This window comes from Bactrocera oleae, chromosome 6 (genome assembly GCF_042242935.1).
Source record: "Bactrocera oleae isolate idBacOlea1 chromosome 6, idBacOlea1, whole genome shotgun sequence".
NCBI lineage: Eukaryota > Metazoa > Arthropoda > Insecta > Diptera > Tephritidae > Bactrocera > Bactrocera oleae.
The window spans coordinates 36,919,602-36,941,961 of record NC_091540.1 but is presented as its reverse complement, the minus strand read 5'-3'; the positions used below and the strand labels follow the sequence as shown (position 1 = coordinate 36,941,961).

The window sequence follows — 22,360 nt, the reverse complement described above, 5'->3', positions numbered from 1 at the left end:
AGCCCTTAATTGGATTTTGAAAATTCAATTGCATAAAAAATTGCATCAAAAGGGAAAGGAGCAAAGTAAAGAGCGTTTTTTAAGACATGTGGTTTTCAAGAAGAAATAAAACGCAGATAATTTAATGTTATAGTCAAGAACTTAGCTCTATTATACAGATAAGGGTTTGCCATTAGTACCGCTGCGGCTCGCTTGAAAAACTTCAGTCCATATATCCAATTTTTAACCACTTTTTGCAGCAGTGGAAGCCGTATTTCAGCTATAACGTACCGAATATTCTCCTTCAAGGCATCATTAAATTAACAGTTTAATTGGATGTAAGGCATTAAGCGCCGTATTGTTGGATCAACAGGTCATCCTCATTAGCATCCTCAAAGTCATTAATCAATGCTCTATAGCATTCGCCATTGACTATAACATTTAGGCCGGATTCATTTTTGATGAAATATGAACAAATGATTCCCTTCGCCTATAGACACCAAACAGTGCCTTTTTAAGGATGTAACGGTGTCTCAACAATGGGTTGTGGATTATCATCACCTCAAATGTAAGAATTTTGTTTAGCTACATCGGTGACCATTTTCTTGTGATCGGATCGGATACCATCTCGTTTTGGGCCCTTTCACCGAACGTGCGGCACGCTTGATGGTCGTTCGGTTCAATTTTTGCACGAGCTGTATTTTAAAAGCACGCAAACCTAGATGCTTCCACAAAATCTTCCATAAAGTGGATGATTACTCGAATTACCAAATTTGGGGCGATTATGTCGACTGAATATTGCAATATTTTGGTACCAAATTTTAACTATTTGCGCACGTTGTTTTAGAGTACGTCTATTCATTATGAAATTGCAAACCAACTTGAGTATATGGTAAATCAAGTAACAGCTTTCACAACAACGAACTCCGAAAAAAAGTATTGCGTTATTGAAAACCACACGTTTAAAAAACACCTGTTATATACTTCCGAACCACATTTAACTATACAAGTGCTTCGTGTACTTAAACGAATTATCACATCTAATCGTGTACACTTAAGCAGCGTTTTACATGCAAATAGATAATCTTCTGAGCAAAACCACCCATCAAATCAACGATTCGCTAAATTACATTTGAGTGTAGCGAAAGATGAACAAAGACAATTTACTTTTTAAACGAAATCAATTGTCAACTGTCACAAAAAAGTATTCGTTAACAAAGAGTTTTTCGTTTTCACGAATTAATGCTTTTAAAGCTGTGTTCGATTCGCCATTTCTCTGCTCGCTATCTTTGGGCACTGCTCTCTTGTCAAAAAATTTACATCTAAAAGCAATGACAAAGTTAGCGAGTTGAGTTAAAACAAGAAAGTATGCGGATACCGCATTAAAGTGGTATTCAATGCTACCAAGTTTTATTTTACATATTTTAGATCAGTTTTACTATTGTAAAAGGCTCAAATGACAAATGAAAATACAAATTTCTTTTTATTTTTTGATTTTAAAATTTTAAGACTTAAAATCATTTGTAATAGTTTATAGAAAACTAAACTATGGTGTTACTAAAACGTCGTTTGACTCGGGAAAACATTTCTCTACGAATATCGTAACACAATTGCGCATACGTCAGAAAACATGCTAGCGCAGGTTTGCAACACAAATGCTGTCTGTTTGTTTGAACACCTCGTCTAGTATGTTCGGTTGGCTACTCTCCAACGCTTTTTTCCACAAGTCCTTATATGGAAACTGCGAAAAGTTATATCTTAAGCACAACGTCAGAAACTCCGCATTTATTTACAGAGATGATTAATAGTCAAATAAGTGAACCTGTTCAAAAATTTAGCAATTGGCGTATTGTAATAATTTCCATTAACATTTCATATATGTATCTCAAATTCTTGAGATTTGACTAAAGTGCTGTTCATAAATTTCAAAATTAGCGAAATCAGTTTACAAATCACAGCACTTATCATAGAAATCCATTTTGAACCCCGTCAACTTCTTTTTAGAAACTAAAGCGTAACGAGGCATACATACCATACAGTAATGGTTAATATGTGAGATATAATCATGAAATTTGGTTAGCGTGAGATTTTTTGAGAGTAGTGATGTTTACTAGTCTTTATTTCCCCAACCCAAAGATTTTTTTTCTCCTCGACTTTTTACCATACAATTAGTCAGGAAAGTTACGATTCCGCTAGGGGGGATAATGACCAGTTTTAACACAAAGATAGGCTGGAATGTTTTAGGTGACGAAAGTATTTTTATGCTCTTGCAATATGTTGCTACAGAACATAATAGTTTTTTTCACCTAACGGTTGTTCGTATCACCTAAAATTAGTCGAGACAGATATAAATGATCAAAAAGACAAAACGAGTTGAATTTTGAGTGACCGTCTGCCCGACGTCTGCCTGCCAGTGCAAGGGGTAACTCGTCAAGACTTTGCACAAGCGTTCTTTGGTCGAATCGGGCGGACCAGTTCGTAGAAGGGCGTGGTCGGGCTACTACCACGCCCATTAAATACCACTATCGAAAACCTATAAATTGCCATAACTAAGCCGCAATAATAAGGGGCACCTGTAGTTTGAAAATTTTTAAAAATTGGGTGTGGTGTAATGTCTATATCTCCCAAACCATTCAAGCTCTATCACCCAAATTTGCACAGGAAAAATCACTTTGAAACCTCTTATGACAACGTGAAAATAGTGAAATCGGCTTTGCTCAAGGCAAATAGTTCAGTAGATCTCGCAGTCGCACAGGAGCTGATCTTTGACCACCGCATGCTAAGCGCTCGCGAGGTTCATTGGTTCAGTGCTAAAACGCAAGACGCCAATGAAGATCCAACTTCCCCTTCAACCTTCGCTCCTAGCTTCAACCCATCCGTGAAAAAGCTCAACACGCCTCTTCTCCAGTGATTTATCTTATCCTGTATACAAATCAAGAAGCAATGAATATAACGGAGTAAAACCTTGAACGAATAGTATTGCAGTATGTCATTTTGTGACCAAAAATTGTCAAAATCGAATCAAAACTATCCAGCCCCTAGGTACCGAGTATGGGGACTCCAGTTCTTATTACGAATTTTTGTCGATAATATCAGTCAAACTCTGAAATATATTAAAGAAATTTGGAGAGAACTCTCTTCTGATAATAATATGCCTCTATGCCGAAAATGGATTGCATCGGATCAATAATTCCCTTACTTGCGGGTTTCCGGCTGACTTTTTACCGCATGTATCGGTCAATATGTGAGTTACTTATTGAAATTGAAAAAGCGTGTTTCTCTAATAGTAATGTATATTTGTGCTTAAAATGGATAAAAATTTAGTACCTTAACAGTTAATAAGATAGAAATTTGATTGTAATTCATTCACGAGTTCCTCGAATAATGAATTTTGAGTTTTCTCGTAACATTTCATATAAAGTTTCCCCAACACCTGAAGGTATTTCTCCCGCTTTGATCCTTGCAAGTTGCAAGAGTATAAAATGTTCGGTTACACCCGAACTTAGCCCTTCTTTACTTGTTTATTATAATTTATATGCAGTGTCTAATAAGTTCAGTCTACTCTTAACAATGGCGTAGGGAGCTAAAGAAAATCGTATTGTGGCGCAAGGAATTATATGACCTTCTCAAAAAACTTAACAATCCGAAAACTGGTCATCTTCTGGCAACGCGCCAGAACAGATGAAAACCTTTCTATTTTTGAAAAAGTGTTTAATAAGCAAAACGACACAAGGCAAAAACCAGCTACTGGCTTAAAAGCAATATTCCTGATTTCATAGCAGCAGATGATTGGCCATCAGGAAGTCCCGATTTAAATCCATTGAACAACAGTTTGTGGTAAAAGTGGCCTGTCGAATACCCTCAAGAAATTTGGTGAGCCTCAAAACATATTTGGTAGAAACTGTGCTTAGCCGAATTGAGGCGTTGTGTGCAATCAGAAATTGAATTTCTTATAAAATTGTTGCATATCGCTATTTTAATATATGAATTGTTAAATAAAAATTATTAAAAAATGTACTATATTCTAGTTCAATTTTTATAGCTTCCTGAACTTGTAAGATATCTTATGACAGGATCAAGTACATTTTTATTGTGTAGCTGTAGAATTCATTTATTTGTAATTTAAATTTATAACCTACCGATTTTCAGTACCATGATGTTTTTCAGAATTTGGCGTAAATATGGCTTTCATAAATTTTTGTTTGAGTGAACAGTATAGATGTAATATTCACCAACCGCTCTAATATTTTGTATGGCTTCTACTACAACTTAGAAGTTTTTCCTGGTCAGAAATCGAAAATTTTCAAATCATTTGTTGCCATGCCGGTTGCCACTTTAATTGATATTTAAGTATTAAAATCAATTAAAACGACTCTATTTAATCTTTCCCACACTATTCATAAATACACAACTTTAAGCACGCACTTTGAAAAGTTGGGCAGCCCTGCAATATGCATACATACATATATGGTAGTATGTCTTCGTGTTGCTCATTCGACATGTTGCACAAATTTAATTGTTACATTCTGTCGTGACCGTTGTATGATTTCGAGCTACGCTTTGTGTCTGGTGCATAAATTGGCTTCTTGCAATAACAAAAACAACTTAGGTGGTGCTTTATGAATAACCGACTGACGGCTGGGCTCAAAAGTGAAAATTTCTGCCATTCGGCAGCAATTATGCCTGGGCATTTGTTGATTACCACATTCAAGTTTATTTGTTTCTATCGAAACTGAGGCATTCTTTGTTGTTTAAGTCTCAATTGCATTCGTGGCATTTACATTCTAGGCACTAGGAATTTAAGTGTGGCCGACATAAGTGTGATAATGGCCTTAATTTGAATTTAAAAGTCACCTTATAGATCGGACGCATTTTAAAAAATTATGTTAAGGAAAACAAAATTGATGAAAATTTCTTTTAACTGTGTATCTTTTAACTGCTAGTTAAGAGACTTGTTTGAGGCGGGGCTTATGAATGCAAGCCAGAAGGTGGAAACAAAGTTTTATAGCCTTGATAAACCATCCGTTTGAAGAAAAAAGCGCATAAACCCATTATGTCAACAGTAAAAAATCACCTTGGGCTGTGAACAGTTGCGATTTGTTGTAAACAAATTTTTAATCAAAAATTAATGTTTATTTATTAATGCCGATGTTGGGATTCTTAATTATTATTATTTGTAACCTTGGTCCCATTTTATGAGGAAGTTTTTCATCTTCAAACACCTTACCTAGATTCGAACGGGCCAATTACCTTGTAATTGCATCAGTTAATTCAAGTTAAATATAGCTTTGGTTATGTATTAACATAGTTTTTTAAAACCCACAACTCTCCTCGGCGATTTTTTTTTTTTGACTCGTTTCCTTGCACATTTGGCCTTTTTTTACTGAGTTAAGAGCTAATGAATGCGTATTGATTGGGCTAGTCATTGCAATGGCAACATAAAAACGATAACCTACATCACCAAAACTACATGCCTCATGGCTAGAAAAGCATATAAACGGTATATTCTCAGAGACACGTTTGTCACCACGTAATCTTTTATAGCGAAGTATGTATAACCTTCGAGAAAACCTAAAATGGCAGCGATAATCCAGCTCGGTGTTTGTTAGTAATACTGTTTCCAAATACTTACATCTTTGTTTAAAGAATGGACGTCATTGACATCTGTGGTGCACTAAGGTAACACTAGCAGTACTAATTACTCTACTTATGTAACAAGAAAGAAATTTATTAAAGGATACGTAAAATTTATTGAACTGTTCAGTGCAACTATCTTGTTGTGTGTGTTTAACCTTAAAAATGTCTAAACATTTTGCTTTGATATTTGACGATTGCCCCTCTTCACATCATCAAGAGTACAATTGACATTGAACAACCTTTATTACGTTTTATAGTCTCGTAGTGTGTGTTAAAAGATGGTTCCCACAGCTTTGGATATGTAATATAATCATATTATTTGTAAAGATAACAAACGGGAAAACACTATAAATTTTTGCGAAACATTTCAACACTCATTATTCGACGAAATCGTCAACGGAATATATACAAATTTGTATTACTCACTTAGTTTTAAATGCTAGGACAAGTTTTCACCCGATTTTACTCATTTTAGGCACAAAGGTGAAGCTTTATAACGATTTTATTGAAATAGCTCACGTATTAACCGATATATGCGGTATCAAGTAAACCCGAAGATAGAAAATATTTCGCTAAGAAAAGTATTAACCCGATGCAATTCATTTTTGAAATACTTGCATCCTATTATCAGAAAGAGACTCTCTCCGAATTGCAATAATATATCTCCCAGATTGACCGTTATTTCAGGTAAAATGTTAGCACCAGGCACTGGGGTTCAGTTATTTAGTAACTAGGCGCTCGAACATTTATGGTCCGGTTTTGAAAATGTTTATACTTGAGATGGTATACCTCAAAATTGTTTGTGCAAAGTCTTGTCCTAATATTAGGTAGTAAAAATCCAGAAATCCATTATTTTTCCCATAGATTGTGTTATTTATCTGTATCTCGCGTTGTATAAGATCGGGTTCGGCTAAATGGCGTTAGAAAGATGGTATTTCGTACTAAAAACCCTTTTTTGACAGTTTTATGATTGGTTGATTTATTTTCGTTTGAGCGCGCGTCAAAGATGGACACTAGCAAAGAGAAAATAGCTATATTCTAGAGATTTACTTTAAGTTGTTTTTAACAAAACCGTTATATAGGTAGTGGGCGAGGTTATCATCCGATTTCATCCATTTTCACACTGTCAAGGGAAGTATCAAAAATATTTGGTCTGTGCATTTTTGGCACTGTTCGATTGCACCCATCTACAATACCAAACTTCTTATAGTGCACATGCGTACCAAGCCTCAGCAAGATATATTAATTTTTATTCAAGTTACTGTTTGCACGGCCGGACGGCAAAATGTCGGTACGAACCCGCAAGCAGCAGCTGAAAACTATAAAACCAAACAGAATAAATAGGAAATAAAGGGTATACCTTTAGGTAACCATATCGTCAAAATCGAAGATGTAAGATATTATAATTCACCACAGGTGTAAACTCGATTTTAGCACCAGGGTGAAAAATCGCTAGAGACTATTGAAAATTGCTACTAAACATTTATAATTTCTACATTCAATACACTCTCATACGTAATGTGAACATTACGTTAATCATTTATAATAAAATTGTGTTAGGGTAACGTTCCCGACATTCACAACCTAGTACTCTCCACATGTTTCACATTTTTTTGGTTAGCGGTCATAAAGAAAAAGATCTTAAGGTATCATGTGCGTTTTAAGTCTAAATTTATACTGTTAACCTTTGTTCCACTTTTACCAAAATAAAATACCATTTTTAGCAAAACAACATTTTTATATTTACCTTATACCCCTAGAATAATGAATTGCGATCCTCTGGTTGACGTTTTGCACATCAACTCAATATATTAAATTTAGCTTCTTCAGTTGAGTTTATATTCCATTTATCTCATTAGAAGATGATTTTAATATAATTTTAGCTGATGCGAAGTAAAGTATAGCAATAAAACTAAGTGAGTCTGTGGCCTATAATATAACTTAATAAAATACCAAATTTGATTGTAATCCACTTACGATTTTGTCGAATAATTAGTGTCAAATTGTTTCGCAACATTTCAAATATATAGTTTTCCTAACATCTGAAGGTATTTTCCTTGCTTTAATCCTGGCAATTTGCAAGAGTATAAAATGTTCAGTTACACCCGAACTTAGCCCTTCCTTACTTGTTATGTCTTAATTTTAATACAATATTTTAGTCACTTTGATGTCTGGAGTCACATTTGAAACTCCTCCACATAGAAGATCTCATTCGTTTAGGAAAACTCAGTTCTCCTTGTATAAAATATTTACCACTTTCGATATAATGATCTCCTACTCAAGTAATGTCCCTAAATTAATAACAAAATATTCCCTATGGTGGCGACTCTTCTACTTTTATGGAACTTAAATTCTTAATTGGCACAACAAACTGGAAAAACTTTAGGCTCTTTTCAAATAATATTGCCTCGACACTTCTCTTCTCATCAAATTTTATTATATTGTGCCTTACTATAATATTGGTTGGGTGATAAAAAAGTCTTAGTTAGGGTGAAGCTTAAATGGCAGAGAAGTTTTATATTTATAAAAAAAACTGACCTCACTTTTGAAAAATCGGAACGGATTCTATCTTATACGGTTTGATATCAACAACTAAATTTAAAACTTTCCTTCCTTATAAGAATATGAAAGCCCAATTGTACTACTTTTGGTGAGGAACCACTCCTTGTCTACATTATTTCATTACGGTATATTCCAAGAATCAGACCAGCTAGTATACATATATACTAAATCTACGTCAATCAAGTTCGATGGACATATTGTAATTGGCCAATTTACGATATCTACTCCCATAAGAGTTGTGTTCAAAACTACCCAAAATGCGATAACTAATTAATAATTCCAGAAATATAAAGGTCGCTTCTAAAATAGAACAATTGGTGTGACACCAGCCACTTTTAAACAAAATTTCATATTTCACAATAGCTCGATTTCACCCAAATTTGGTTCGTAACATTGTCATTCATTATTTCTAAATTGAACGAAATAAATCGCGTCAACCACTTTTACTTTATAATAATGCAGTTATTAATAATTTTAATATTTTATAATACAATGTAATAACATTTTTGTAGAAAAGTAAATTTCATACAAAACTATGAGTTTTGCAATTTTAAATGATTATTTTTCAGTTTTTTTTTACACGATAGCTTTACATAATTTAGTATTGGTTATTATCCAAGTCAACGGTATTAATCCCTGAACATATTGTTCAGATCGGGCTACTATGGCATATAGTTGCTATGCAAACTGACGAGTCCAGTGACCGGTTACATTTTCAGGCTTAATTATACATATAGTTGCAATAAAAAAGTCACTTGTGAAGAGTATTATAGTTTCAGAATAGCTAAAGTTAACGTGTTTTCTTAAGAATTGTTTAAACCTTATACATCTCAGATATTCTATAAAAATTTAATAATGGAATAATTTCCACATCTCCTGTTGACTCATCCTATAAATATCAATAAGTAAGGAGGATGACACAATTAAACTTAGGGAACATATTTTTAACTTGGTAGCATATAAAATCGGTCAATGGTATACTATTTATATAATAATAGTAATTTTGCCCTAAAACAGAAAACAAAAGGTCTCTTGTGTATTAGCATAACATAAACTATCTGCTTACTCTAAACCAAATTTTGGGTAGAATAACATCAGCTACGTCTACTAGACAATATATACATAATGGTGTCCCAAAATTTTATTTCTTTTATTGGGGGTTATTTAAAATCACAGGTCTATTGCAACAAGCCGACAACCACGAGTGCTTTAAAAGAGCTTATTTAACGTTGCATCAATGAAATCCAACCGCATTTATGCAGAATAGTCATGGATGTTTTCGAGAAACGAGTGCGTATATGTAAAGAAAGTTGTGTGTTGTTTTGCCTAATGTATGTTGTTTTGCCCAAGTATTACAATCGAAAGACTAAAAACTGCTTTTCATATTTAGTTCCAATCTTGCGTTAATTATGGAACACCCTTTATATGCTTAAGTTGCTTATAATCCAGTATTGGTGACTACTTTATAGATGCAGATGTTAATTTGACGTTAAGAAGTATTTTACAATAAAGATTTTTTTTACAGGCACCCTCATTAAGTATCAATACTCAGTTAACAAGAGTTTACTCATTTTCAACTTCGTACTCAATCAGCCTGCAATAGCTCGTAACTTGTTGAATGGAGCCTTTGTTGATGACATCAGTGACCATTACCTCATATGTAAAGATTGTGCCGGCCATCTGCAGCCAAGAAAATGTGGAAAAAGTGAAGGAAATTATATTATGATACACTTATATTATATTGTGTGTTTCAGTGGGGAAAAGGAAAAAAGTTGAACATGCAGACAGCAATAATGGCAATAATTATATATTAAGTGTATATATTGACTTGCCGCCAAAATTAGTTGTCGTGTAATAAAGAAGAAACCGCAGCCAGACCAAGCTGTTAAGTCGAACGCCAGCTGCTCGCTGAACCGTTGGGCCTGCAAAAGATTAGCGCACGGTGAATAAATTCCAAACCAACTGTAGCTGTGTGCCAAACGGAGCAAAACTGAAAATTCTGACAGATAAAAGGGAAATTTTGACGTTTTTCGTGGTGAATCCGAACTCCCTAGAACGGGAGCTAGATAAAATTTTGACGACTTATAAATTTAAAATAACCGCTGCAAACATAACAGGTATGTAAGTATGTTATAAAATATGTTACTAATTCGCAATTATGTATTTGTTTATGTTATTATTTATTCCATTCAAGATAAATTCTTGTAGAATTTAAATGAGAATTTGACGCAAATTGTCGTTTTATACAAGGATGCCGCGTCGGCTTTTATTCAGGTACGCCACTAAAAAGCCTCTTGGAATATTCATACATATACGGAGTGAATAACTATCCAAGTTGAATTATAAACTAACTACTAAAAACAATACAGCGCAAATGGCAGGGAAACATGGCGTAAAGAAAATAAAAGTGACAATGGCAAAAACATTGACATTTATTATGATTTTAAGCGAAGCGTGGTCTTACTCTTATACCCACCTCAACACACCACGACGTGCTAGGTACGCTGCGCAGAGTCAACAATATCCGTTTACTGTAGTCGTTAACAGAGGAGGCCATGAAAAGTGTAAGGATGGTGCGAAAGATGGCGAAAAACAAGGAATACCAGAAAGCGGCAACAGCAACCAGGTCAACGCCGATATTCCTGTGAATAAGAAAAAACACACATCACTAGAATATACATATTCGAAAAATGGTGGGTGAAAGGTGCGCACTGGAAACTATTGAACAGCTGAAAGCAGATAAAGTACATATTATTACTGCATGATAATAATATCAGCGGAGCTATTTTGTCGTTAAGTAAACGCATAAGATGCACCAACTCGAGAAAATGTTCTCGCACTTCGGTCCAGAAGAGCATTGGAAGGGCCTATAATAAAAAAGAACTTTATTTAATTGTTACAATTAAAGAAATTGAGAAATGATAAGGAATGAAAAAAAAGCAATATTCGTTATTCGATCACAATGGATCACAAATAATTTTGTATCTGACTTAAGCTATAGGTCATATAATCACCTAGTCCGATAATCTTATATTAAAATAAGTTTATCTAACACAAATCTCTTTACCATATACATTATATTAGTGCTGGGTTAAGGTGCCTACCCATAACCATAATTTTGTTACTATTTTTGCTGAATTTAGTAAAGATATATTCCATTGAGATATTCTTGTATGTGGTATAAACTCAAGCAAAGGAACGAAATTTAACATATTTGTAATAAAACGAAATAACAGGAGGTGAAGATAGCGTTGTATTTGGGGTGTTGGCTAGGGGTTAAGAAAACACTGAATTTCATTAATTTATAGCACCTATTGACCTAAAAAAACTAGAAAGTCTGAAATCACTATATTAGGTGCATAGGGGTTAGAGTAGTTTTCAGCCGATTTCATTTCAATTAACATATTGACCGATATATATGGAGGTATAAATTCAACCGGATCCCACGAAGACCGATTTTTTCAGCGCACTTATTTTTTATATCGGGGCTTAATAATTTATGGTCTAATTTCGGCCATTTTTGGGTAAGATATAGCACTCCTTTATTATATTAGAGGTAGGCGTGGTTGTAGTACAATTTCGCTCATTTTCATAAAGTAATATAAGAATATTGAGTTAGTATTATGCATCAATTTTGGTTGGTATTGGGCGACTACTTCCTGAGATATTAATTATCTTTTAAAAGTAGGCGGTGCCACGCTTATTGTCTAATTCTTTCGCTAGGACTCTTCGGTGAAATCTCGGATGGGAAATTAGCTTATTCTGGCATATTTATGTAGTGGTTGTGCTTTTAGTAGTTTTCAAGACAACTGTTATATGAGGAGTGAGCATGGTTATCATCCTATTTTATCCCTTTTCACAGGATATGAGGAAATGCTGGAAATAGTATAAAAAAAGTATAACATATACCTTGTTATGAACAGCCTCGATCCGCAGATAAAGTTGGTGAAAACGTGACGCCAACCCCACGCTTACGCAAATGATAAAAGCATCAGTAAATGACCTGGGATATGCCAAGGTTAAATTAATCCACTGCAAATGATAACATTCCGATTACAACTTTGTAAATATTAAAATCACTTTAAATAAGTTAGACACTGCATTATATCTTTAGTTGAAATTGACGATCACTTGGAACTGAACTCACCTCTACCACAGGCAAATACAAAATATTAAAGGGTAGAACTCTGCTTAAGTGTGGCCTTTCCCGACTGTATAGACTTTCCCAGAAGGTGATATTGTATTTGCATTGCGTTCGTTCTAAATTGCTTTTATGAAACGAATTAAACACAAGGAAACTGTGCTCCACTAAAATAAATGGTAATACACACATACATATATTTCCCTTCTGATATAAAACTTATTTCATAAATGAAATTTTTTACTCGCCAACACTGTACCTACCCATGGCACTGAACATAACCAGACAAGTTAATGCGTAAATGCGTGTCTTCATATTATATGTCGCATATATACGATAGGGCGGACGCAGAAATATCTCTTCGGTACGACGCCAGCTTCGCATGATAAATGGCCACTTTATGGCCAAACGCCAGAAGTACACATGCTCCAGCATACACACCACAAACAAAGATATTGTACCTGTCGGCATTAAAGATACTCGTATTACAACAGAATTTTGAGACGTACATATGTACGAGTATGTACAAAGGTGGTCCAGTAATTATTTAGTCTACGAAAGAAAATCGAAAACTTTGGAAAAATTCCAATTTATTTCTTAATGTTGTTGATTACAGTCGACGCAGCGATTCTCCATCTTCTTGAACCCATTTGAAAAATAAGTTCCTTTGCAGTTTCTAAAATAGTGTTCCTTGGCGGCTAAAAACTTTTCATTGGACTCATATTTCTGCCGACTAGTGACCTTTTTACGGTGGCAGCGGTTTGTAGCCTAGATGGACCAATTTGACCGTAGTGGTGGTTGGGTGTGTCAGAATGTGCCGATCCATTGTCATATACCTAGTTCTCCAATTACGTATTTATTCATGAAAGTATTGAATGTGCTCTAATTTTTGTTATTTGCATTTCATATATTCATAATTAGGGATCTGCTCCCCTTTATCGGGCATAAAAACATCATGTGATTCCACTCTCAGGCTCTGTACCGAAAATATGCGAAAAAATATGGTAAAGGTTTTCATGTTTAATAAAAATCAAACGTGGCGCTATCTAAATCTACAGTCTACTAAATGTCGTGTTTTACTCAATGAACTCAGAAGCAATGATGTTTTCAAATTCCCAAAAATGGGTACAATCGATCAGTGCAAGGGAAGGGAAGGGTGAAACATCTACGCCTAAGTTATTTTCTGAAAATGAACTTAGAGATTTTTAACGTGATCAATTTAGGAATGATAAAGAAATTTGTCAAAGCGAAGTACGGAAGTATATTTTTGTATTGTAAAATTATTATACAGATTTAAAAATAAACGAGATAAAATCTTACAAAATTATTGATAGTTTCATGAATTATGGGCACAAATGTATCCAAAATCAACCTTATATCTAGAGCAACAAAACAACTATAATATATATTTATGTTATGAATATAAGGTGTTCTCCGTTGTGAAAGCTCCCTCACAACCCAAATAATAATGCACTAATTTCTATACACCTGTCCATGTATACATTTTGTTTACACCCCTGAAGTGTGAGCGATGACATCATAGATCATCGTGATGACACGAGTCTCGGAATGTTCTTAAGAAATAATTCTTACGCATTGATTTGTAGTCTTATTATCAACAGAGATCAAATCATTATGGGCTGAACGACACTTACGATAACATCCCCATAGCCGAGGCTAGGACAGGTCTTCCAAATAAATGCACCTTCTTTATGTTGGGAAACAAATTCTACGACGCCAATGTGAACTTCGGTGGATAACAAAATCAATAAAGATAATTAATTTGTTTATAATAACTTTTGTCGAAAATTGCATTGGCGATAAGAAGACTTATCTCTCAAACAGTCTATGTTTATAACTAGGTTAAGTCGGATACTACCAGCCGTCGTATGTTTCATGCCGTTAGACACATCCAATTGAAAACCGTTTTTTTTTGCTACAGAGTTTTCATATTCATAAATACTGGATATTTTATAAATACTGTACAGAATAGTATTTCATGTTATATTTAGGTAGTTAATCGTTTATTTAAAAATGTTTTTTTATACGTCAACTTACCTGAATTGTGAAAATTTAAACCAGACTTGAACACAAAATATCCCACAGTGAAAAATTCCAATGTATTTAAAAGCAATATGGTCCCCGAATAAAGAGTATGTAGACTAAACCAAGTATAATGGACTCGTTGCACATCATTGGCCAATATGTTGGAGACGGGCAGCAAACCGAAAAATTGCGATATGAAAACCACTGCATAATATTTAAGAATATATGAAAAATCTATTTGAATACTTATTCATTCTTCAATACATAATAATATTAGAGACAAATTATCTCTAACTGAAAAGTTTTGAAAGATATTCAGATTATTTTCAAACTACTCGTATTGTTGAGACAAATATCAACAAAAAGATGCAGAAATAGGTTTCTAGGTTTCCGAACGACAATCTCAAGCTGAATGACCGTTTTGGGAAATAAAAAAAATTAAGTCGGGATTTCTGTTTCCATTGAAATTTAAAAAGGATCCTTTGCAAGAGGTAAATATATATTTTGTTTTCTTAATTTCGATAGTCCATACCTTTAAAAATAACATACTAAAATTTTGAATGAATATTTCAAGCATTTACTGAGTTATAGCTTTATAAAGTGTAGCCGCTCAGTTCAATCCGTTCTGTTTCTTATCTTTAAACGGGTTTTTACCAAAACTTATTTTTTCAAATTGGCTGTAGTTGGAACTCGTAAACAAATCATCCGATCTCGCAACCTGTTGCTACAGAGTATAATAGTTTTGTTCACCTAACGGTTGTTTGTATCACCTAAAACTAATCGAGTTAGATATAGGGTTATATATATATAAATGATCAGGATGAAGAGACGAGTAGAAATCCGGGTGACTGTCTGTTCGTCCGTCCGTCTGTCCGTCCGTCCGTGCAAGCTCTAACTTGAGTAAAAATTGAGATATCTTTATGAAACTTGGTAGACATGTGAGACGGTTGGTATTGCAGATGGGCGTAATCGGACCACTGCCACGCCCACAAAACGCCATTATTCAAAAACAAATAAATTGCCATAACTAAGCTCCACAACAAGATACAAGACTCTTATTTGGTATACAGGATCACAATAGGGAGGGGCATCTGCGGTTCAAATTTTTTTTAAGTGGGCGTGGTCCCGCCTCTAATAGGTTTAATGTGCATATCTCCTAAACCGCTAATGCTATAATAACAAAATTCACTGGAAGCAAATGTTTTTAGAACCTCTACCTACAGGTGAAATCGGGTGACAACTCAGCCCACGTCCCATATAACGGTACTGTTAAAAACTATTAAAAGCGCGATAAATCAAGCACTAAACACGCCAGAGACATTCAATTTTATCTCTGGGATGGTATGAGATGGCTCTATAGGAACTGCGTTCAAAATTAGTCAGTGGGCGTGGTACCGCCCACTTTTAGGTGAAAACCCATATCTTGGGATCTGCTTAACCGATTTCAACCAAAAACCACGCCTACTTCCCGTATAACACCATTTTAAATTCCATCTGATTCTTTCACTTTCCACTAGGAAATCAGGCAACAATGACTGTATCGGGATAAAACTTTGCGTGAATAATGCGATTAAAGTATGCCACCTTGTGACCAAAAATTGTCTAAATCGAACCAAAACTGTTCAAGCCCCTAGGTACTGAATATGTGGACCACAGTGCCTATAGTTGACCTTCTACCGAAAATATCAGTCAATCCACAAAGAAATCTCAAACGAGTATACCATTTGACTTTACGAGAGTATAAAATGTTCGGTTACATCCGAACTTAGTCCTTCCTTACTTGTTAGTTTATAGTTATTTCAATAGGTTGTTGCTCAAAATAAAGTAAACCATATACTAAATCTTATTAGTTATACAAAAATGTAGAGTTTTGAAAAATAGATAAAAGCTCGTACATGACAAAATAATTTTAATAAAAAGAAAAACTACGAATGTTTCTCTTTAATGAGATACTTGTAAAATATATTAACAAAATTTATGATATTGGGTTTTCTTACCTCTCATATAACAGGTTGTATAAAGCTGATTATTATCCTCGCTTGTCATTCATATAGGTCACTACGATATTAAATAGACTAAAAATACTTTGACTTTACAAAGAAGTAACCTTTTTTAATAACAAATAAGGGCTAAGTTCGAATGTAACCGAACATTTCATACTCTTGCACTTGCACGGATCAAATCCGGGAAAATTCCTTCAATTAATTAATTTTATAAATACACGAGCATAACTCAAACACTGACCGACATATTGAGCATTGGGTTTGTTATAATAACGATCATTATATTTATGTAGTATATCGTAGACCAATATCACATATTTTCGGCATTAAACTATAGTATGTTCAATATTATCTGTTCAGTTAGTTTGGTTAAGATATCTTACATATTGGCCGATATATACGGTGGTAAGTCAAACAGAAGTTTGAAAATCTTATATTTTGTATATGAGAGATAGGAATAGTATTGAACCGCTTTTATTCATTTTTGCCATTACCACAGAAAAAGATGGTCTCTGAGTTTCATTAAGGTACTTCCCATACCATCACAAATGTATGCGGGATAAAGTCAACCAGTTCAAAAAAAGAACTGAATAGAATAGGTATCTTGTGTTTTTTATGATTGTGCATAGGTAATCATACATATAGAACTGAGTAAATTTATAAAGTCATGTCTGGAAGACGTCGTTGTTCGAACTTAGTCGTAGTACAGTGAATGCCAAAAGAATACGTTTAGCAAGAGATCAATAATCGTCAATGGAACGTGAGGCTCGAGATAGATATAGAGCTGAGAGAGATAGAGAATCTTCAGTAGAGCGTGAGGTTCGCCGCAGCCAAGATAGGGATAGACATCGAATACATAGAAAAAGAGAATCATAAGCACGAGTTACTAATTCATGGGTAAATAAATAAAATTCTTCTAGCGTTCAAGTGTTGCACAGCCAATTGACAGAGATTTGATTAGATCTCTTCAAGATATTTACATTCTCATAATTGCTACATACAGTCTTCCAAAACTGCGATTAAGAGTGTTCCAGCAGATACTCCTGACCTTAATGTCATAATCCATGCAAATTTTTATCCTGTTGGATAACGAGGACGATACGATGCGCTTTCCACGAGTGAAGTAGCAGTGGTGATAGCTGGACAGCAATTTCTCAAGTTGACCCAATCGGTGGTACACCTCTCCGTAAAACAATGTCATGTATGAACTACTATTGCTACTGTATAATGACAATACGTAACAATTTCAACACTTTGCTTAGATATGTAATGTTAACAAACCAATATTTGGTAGATCAATATGCGAATGAACACCGCGACGGCATTGGGCAGTTGGTTACACTACCTTCATCATTCACAGGTGGATCTCGATATTTACACGCAAGAACTGTACAAGGTGTTGTTTACAATACTTACCAAGTAGCTTGCAAAGCTATGGGGCTCATGGAAGACGATTCTCCCTAGGAAAACACATTATCAGAAGCAGCTGTTTGTAGTTCAGCTACATCATTAAGATATATATTTGCCGTCATAGTAGCGTTTTGTCAAGTAACTGATTATGTTAATCTATGGAAAAAATTGCAAGAAAATATGGCCAGTGATATTCTGATTCGGTGACGGCGAGATTTAAACTCAGGTGATGTACAATATGATCAAAACATATATGACGATGCATTATTTGAATTGAACAAAGTAGTGCAATTACTTTCGGGTAAATCGATCAAGGATTTTGGGCTGCCGATGCCAGCTAATACTACTAACTCAGATTTAACTAACAGTGCCGAATACACAAGAGAAACATCATACGATCAAACGACACTTTTACAAAATATAGCTCAAGATGAACCACGATTAAACATCGATCAGAAAAAAGTATTCACTGGATTACTACCAACAATTGATAAAAATAAAGGGAAATTGTTTTACCTTGATTCCTCGACCTTGATGCTAGGACAATGCACGATTTGCGCAACAAAAATTCACCTATGGGTGGATGTACAATTCTGTTCTCAGGAGATTTCCGTCAAATCCTACCAGTTGTGCGTCGAGGAACACGTGCTGATGAAATAAAGCTTCCCTAAAAAGATCCAAGTTTTGGCCACATGTCAATTAATCAGAGCTTAAAACTAATATGAAGGTTTCGTCTTCACGGCTATTTCCAGTAGTTTCCAGAGATGCTGCTAAAAGTTGACAATGGAGAGTTAATACAAAGGTAGGGAAGGATTGGCCTAGAAAACCATTGCGTTTTGATAGACAACATCCAAGAATTAGTCAACAATGTCTATCCTGACATTGATAACATAAGTTATAAGACAATATCTTATCCGATTTTGCACCGAATTTGGTTGAAATCGGTCAAGTAGATCCCGAGAAATGGATTTTCACCTAAAGGTAAGCGGTGCCACGTCCAATTTTTGTATTGGCTCCCATAAGACTTATATGTGTAAAATTCAAAGATTCTGACTTGTTTGTTTAGTGAGTTATCGCACTTTTAGTAGTTATAATCAAAACCGTTATATGGAGAGTGAGCGGGGTTATCACCTGATTTAACCCATTTTAACACCGTCGGTAAGGGTTCTAAGAAGATTTATTTTGAGTGAATTTGGTTATTATAGCTTTAGTGGTTTAGAAAATATGCACATTAAACCTATTATATATAATTTTGTTATTGCTTTTACATGTATTTTTTTGGCAAGTGATCGGAAGCAAGCAGTAAAATGGCGACTCGAAGAGAGCTATAATTTCACAATTTTTAGGGTGTGTTTTGGCGCTACTGTCTCTTGTTAGCAGTTGTGTAGCAGAGGCAACATAATGACACTTTAGATTCTAAAGTTTTAAACAATTGGACGAACTAAAACTTTGACCGTACTATGGTTAAGGTTAGTACTCTACGACAAGAATAAACATATTTTGTTAGGGCCGCGATCTCTCAGGCTAAAGGCTTTTTATCTCAGTTAGTATAAATACAACAAGTTGATTAGTTTAGGTTTAATCTATTAAATTTGTAGGAAATAGCTGTGGATATGTCTGTCTTAATATACTGATCTTCGACTTATCCGTTTTTTAAAGGTGATTTCTCCGAAAATTATTGGGTTACAACAAAAAAAAAATCACTTAGCACATTGTTATTACAAATAAGATATGGCACCATCGAAACCTAACCTTACATAATACCGATATATTGAAGTAAAATTTTCGAAAACGCAAGTCGCAAATCAAGATCGTTAATTAATTTATTTTCAGAAAAATTCAAAATCACAAATTACATACTACCAACTAATAACTTTTTATATCTCACAAATAGTGAATGTGCAGTACATTTTATTAAAACTACATCTTAAGTTGGTGGATGAATCTCGTTTTTGCAAATAAAATTGGTTGCAGGGGGGACAATCAATTTGTGTAGCCTGAAAAGGATTAAGTTTGTCACGAAGTTTCTAACCATACCTTCCGAGTTAACCATGTCCATCTATCCGTGCGTATATACGCAAACCATTCCCTCAGTTTTTGCGATTTCGATTTGAAACTTTGAAGAATGTGTCATTAATGGGAACCGACGATATCGAACCAGTATAAGATATAGCTATAGTATTTGGTCGATGAAAGTCAATAAGTATGGTAAACTTTTTTAATTGACAACGTATCTTCACGAATTTTGGCATAGATTATTATTCAAGCAGAGCTACAATCTTATTGTTTAGAGCGGCCCACTATAGCAGCCTGTTTTTTCCAGAGTGCTAACTTTCAATTCTTTACTAATGATATTTATATATGACGAAAAATGGGCACCTGGAACTTGTACTAAGACAAATTACATATTTGCACAAATATTTTCGGTGGTCATTTAAAAGTTGTGCAAACCCGAAAATTATTCACGACAAAGCTTTGGGAATTAGTTTAAAGCTTCACAAATTGCATAAAATAAAATAATAATTACCATACAAGTATATACCGCACAAAAGTAGCTCACTTAAATGCACGGGCTTACGTGACAGCAATAACATCATACATACCTTTGGAGACGCAATTGTGGAATGTTTGATCCTCCAGCTGCTGCGACATTCCCGCTTTTACTGGTACTCACGCACGCACCAAAGACACGAAAGCAAATGCTAGAATTACCGGCGAAAGTTTGAGTATTTATCGCTGAATATAATCGCAGATATGTATTCGGCAGCCATTTACTCAGGCCATTTTACTCTAAATACATATTTATATTCGTGTGTATGTAAGTATATAATGATACTTGTTGGCAACGACAATTTGCAAGCAAAATTTTTTTAATTTTTATAAAGTAAGGATTATACGAACGCGAATGGAAATTCATATTCTACAAAGTACGTACAGAGGGAGATTTAAACTCGAATGACAGATGAAAACACATTTGGATAAAGACCTAAAATAGCCCTAAAAGAGTAAACTCTTAGGTTAAATGTTTCTAGAACTTATAAAGTTTTTTGGGTGGTTTAGATTAAGGACTAAGTTCCTCCATTAAACAAAAAATTGAATTTTATAGTTATAAAAATATTTAAAGGAAAAAAATAAATGTATATAAAATTATTTTTTCTTCATAATCACACCCTAAATGCTACAGATCAGCTTTCAGCTTTACCAGTTAAACAAATGCATTTAAGCAATTCATGGTTGGACTCTAAACCGGTAGATAGCATCGAAAGGAAGGGCAACAATGATATTCGAAGTAAGCAACACCAACCCGTGGTACTTTGAATACGGTAAAATTGCAATATATACCAATAATCTATACCAAGCATTTCGGGCCTTTCACTTTAAGCACTTGATTTAGTTTAGGAGACTGATTGCTGAATAAAGATCTAAATACAAAAGTATCTGAAAGCTGTCATAGAGTTGCATTCCAAGTTCCATTCTGGCATATGACGCATTAACTTGAGATCTAACGCAGTGAGTGCAACTGTTATATTCAGGTATAATTTTCCCCAGAGCTAAGAGTAAAGCTCGGAGTTGCAGTATGAGAATGTAACAGATAATCCTGGCACAATGTAATCAAACTCAATAAAATATTTCAAGAGATCTTACAGAATCAACAACTTTGTATTGAAATGAGATTAGCGGCTCAATCAATCCATCTGTCCTAATAACTAGAACGGATATATGATTGTAGGAACGGGGAAACGGAACCAGCTTGTTCCTTCTCATACCGAAATATTGAAATGTAACTCTACTGAAGGCATTTACATCTAAAAAAATATATATATAAACATTAAGTTTATCAACTGAGTTAATATGCGATATGTATCTTTATGTTTCTCGATTTTGTTCCATTCTTGTCACGATACAGCCATATTTATCAACATAATTGCAGGTTGATTGTAAAGTTTCTACGCCCGAAATGAAAAAATAATTAGTACGAAATATATTTTTTTATTCAATATAATCTCCCTTATCTTCAATACACTTATTCCAATGATCGTCCAATAATTTTATACCATCGCTATAATGACTTTCCGGAAGCTCTGCAAAATACCCGACTACTGTGTAAAGTTTCTTCATTCGACGAAAAACGCTTTCCACGAAGGAATTGTTTCAGGTTTCTGAAGAATTAGTAGTCGATGGGAGCCAAATCTGGTGAATACGGTGAATGCTCAAGCAATTCGGTAAATTTTGGTCATTGTTAAAACATCATTGTGAGCAGGTACATTGTCTTGATGAAAAATGATTTTTTGTGCTGCAAACCAGGTCTTTTCTCACGAATTTTTTCATCCAGCTGCTCCAAAAGCTGCAATAATATTTAGAGTTCATTGTTTTACCTTTCTGCAGATAAGTAATCAACAAAATTCCTTTTGCATCAAAACTGATGACATAACCTGCTTTGCTAATTGTTGTGACTTCACCTGCTGAAGTATCTATTTAGTATTAAATTACTAAATTGCTTTTCTACCTATCTATTCTAGAATATGGTTCGTTAGTTTGTAGTCTAAGGTCAGAGTAAACAAGATACAGTCCATACAAAAGC

General features: G+C 34.4%; 1 protein-coding gene across 1 annotated transcript; it reads right to left on the bottom strand.

The window, feature by feature from the left end:
- Window positions 1–8,753: 8,753 nt before the first annotated feature.
- Window positions 8,754–21,140, bottom strand: Gr64b (Gustatory receptor 64b). The gene is given in 10 exon segments (XM_036364276.2): window positions 8,754–9,858; window positions 10,011–10,100; window positions 10,655–10,820; window positions 10,891–11,045; window positions 12,088–12,210; window positions 12,326–12,486; window positions 12,583–12,780; window positions 14,378–14,569; window positions 20,382–20,552; window positions 21,083–21,140. Coding segments are annotated over 10 exon segments (1,431 nt in total). The 3' UTR covers window positions 8,754–9,741.
- Window positions 21,141–22,360: the final 1,220 nt, after the last annotated feature.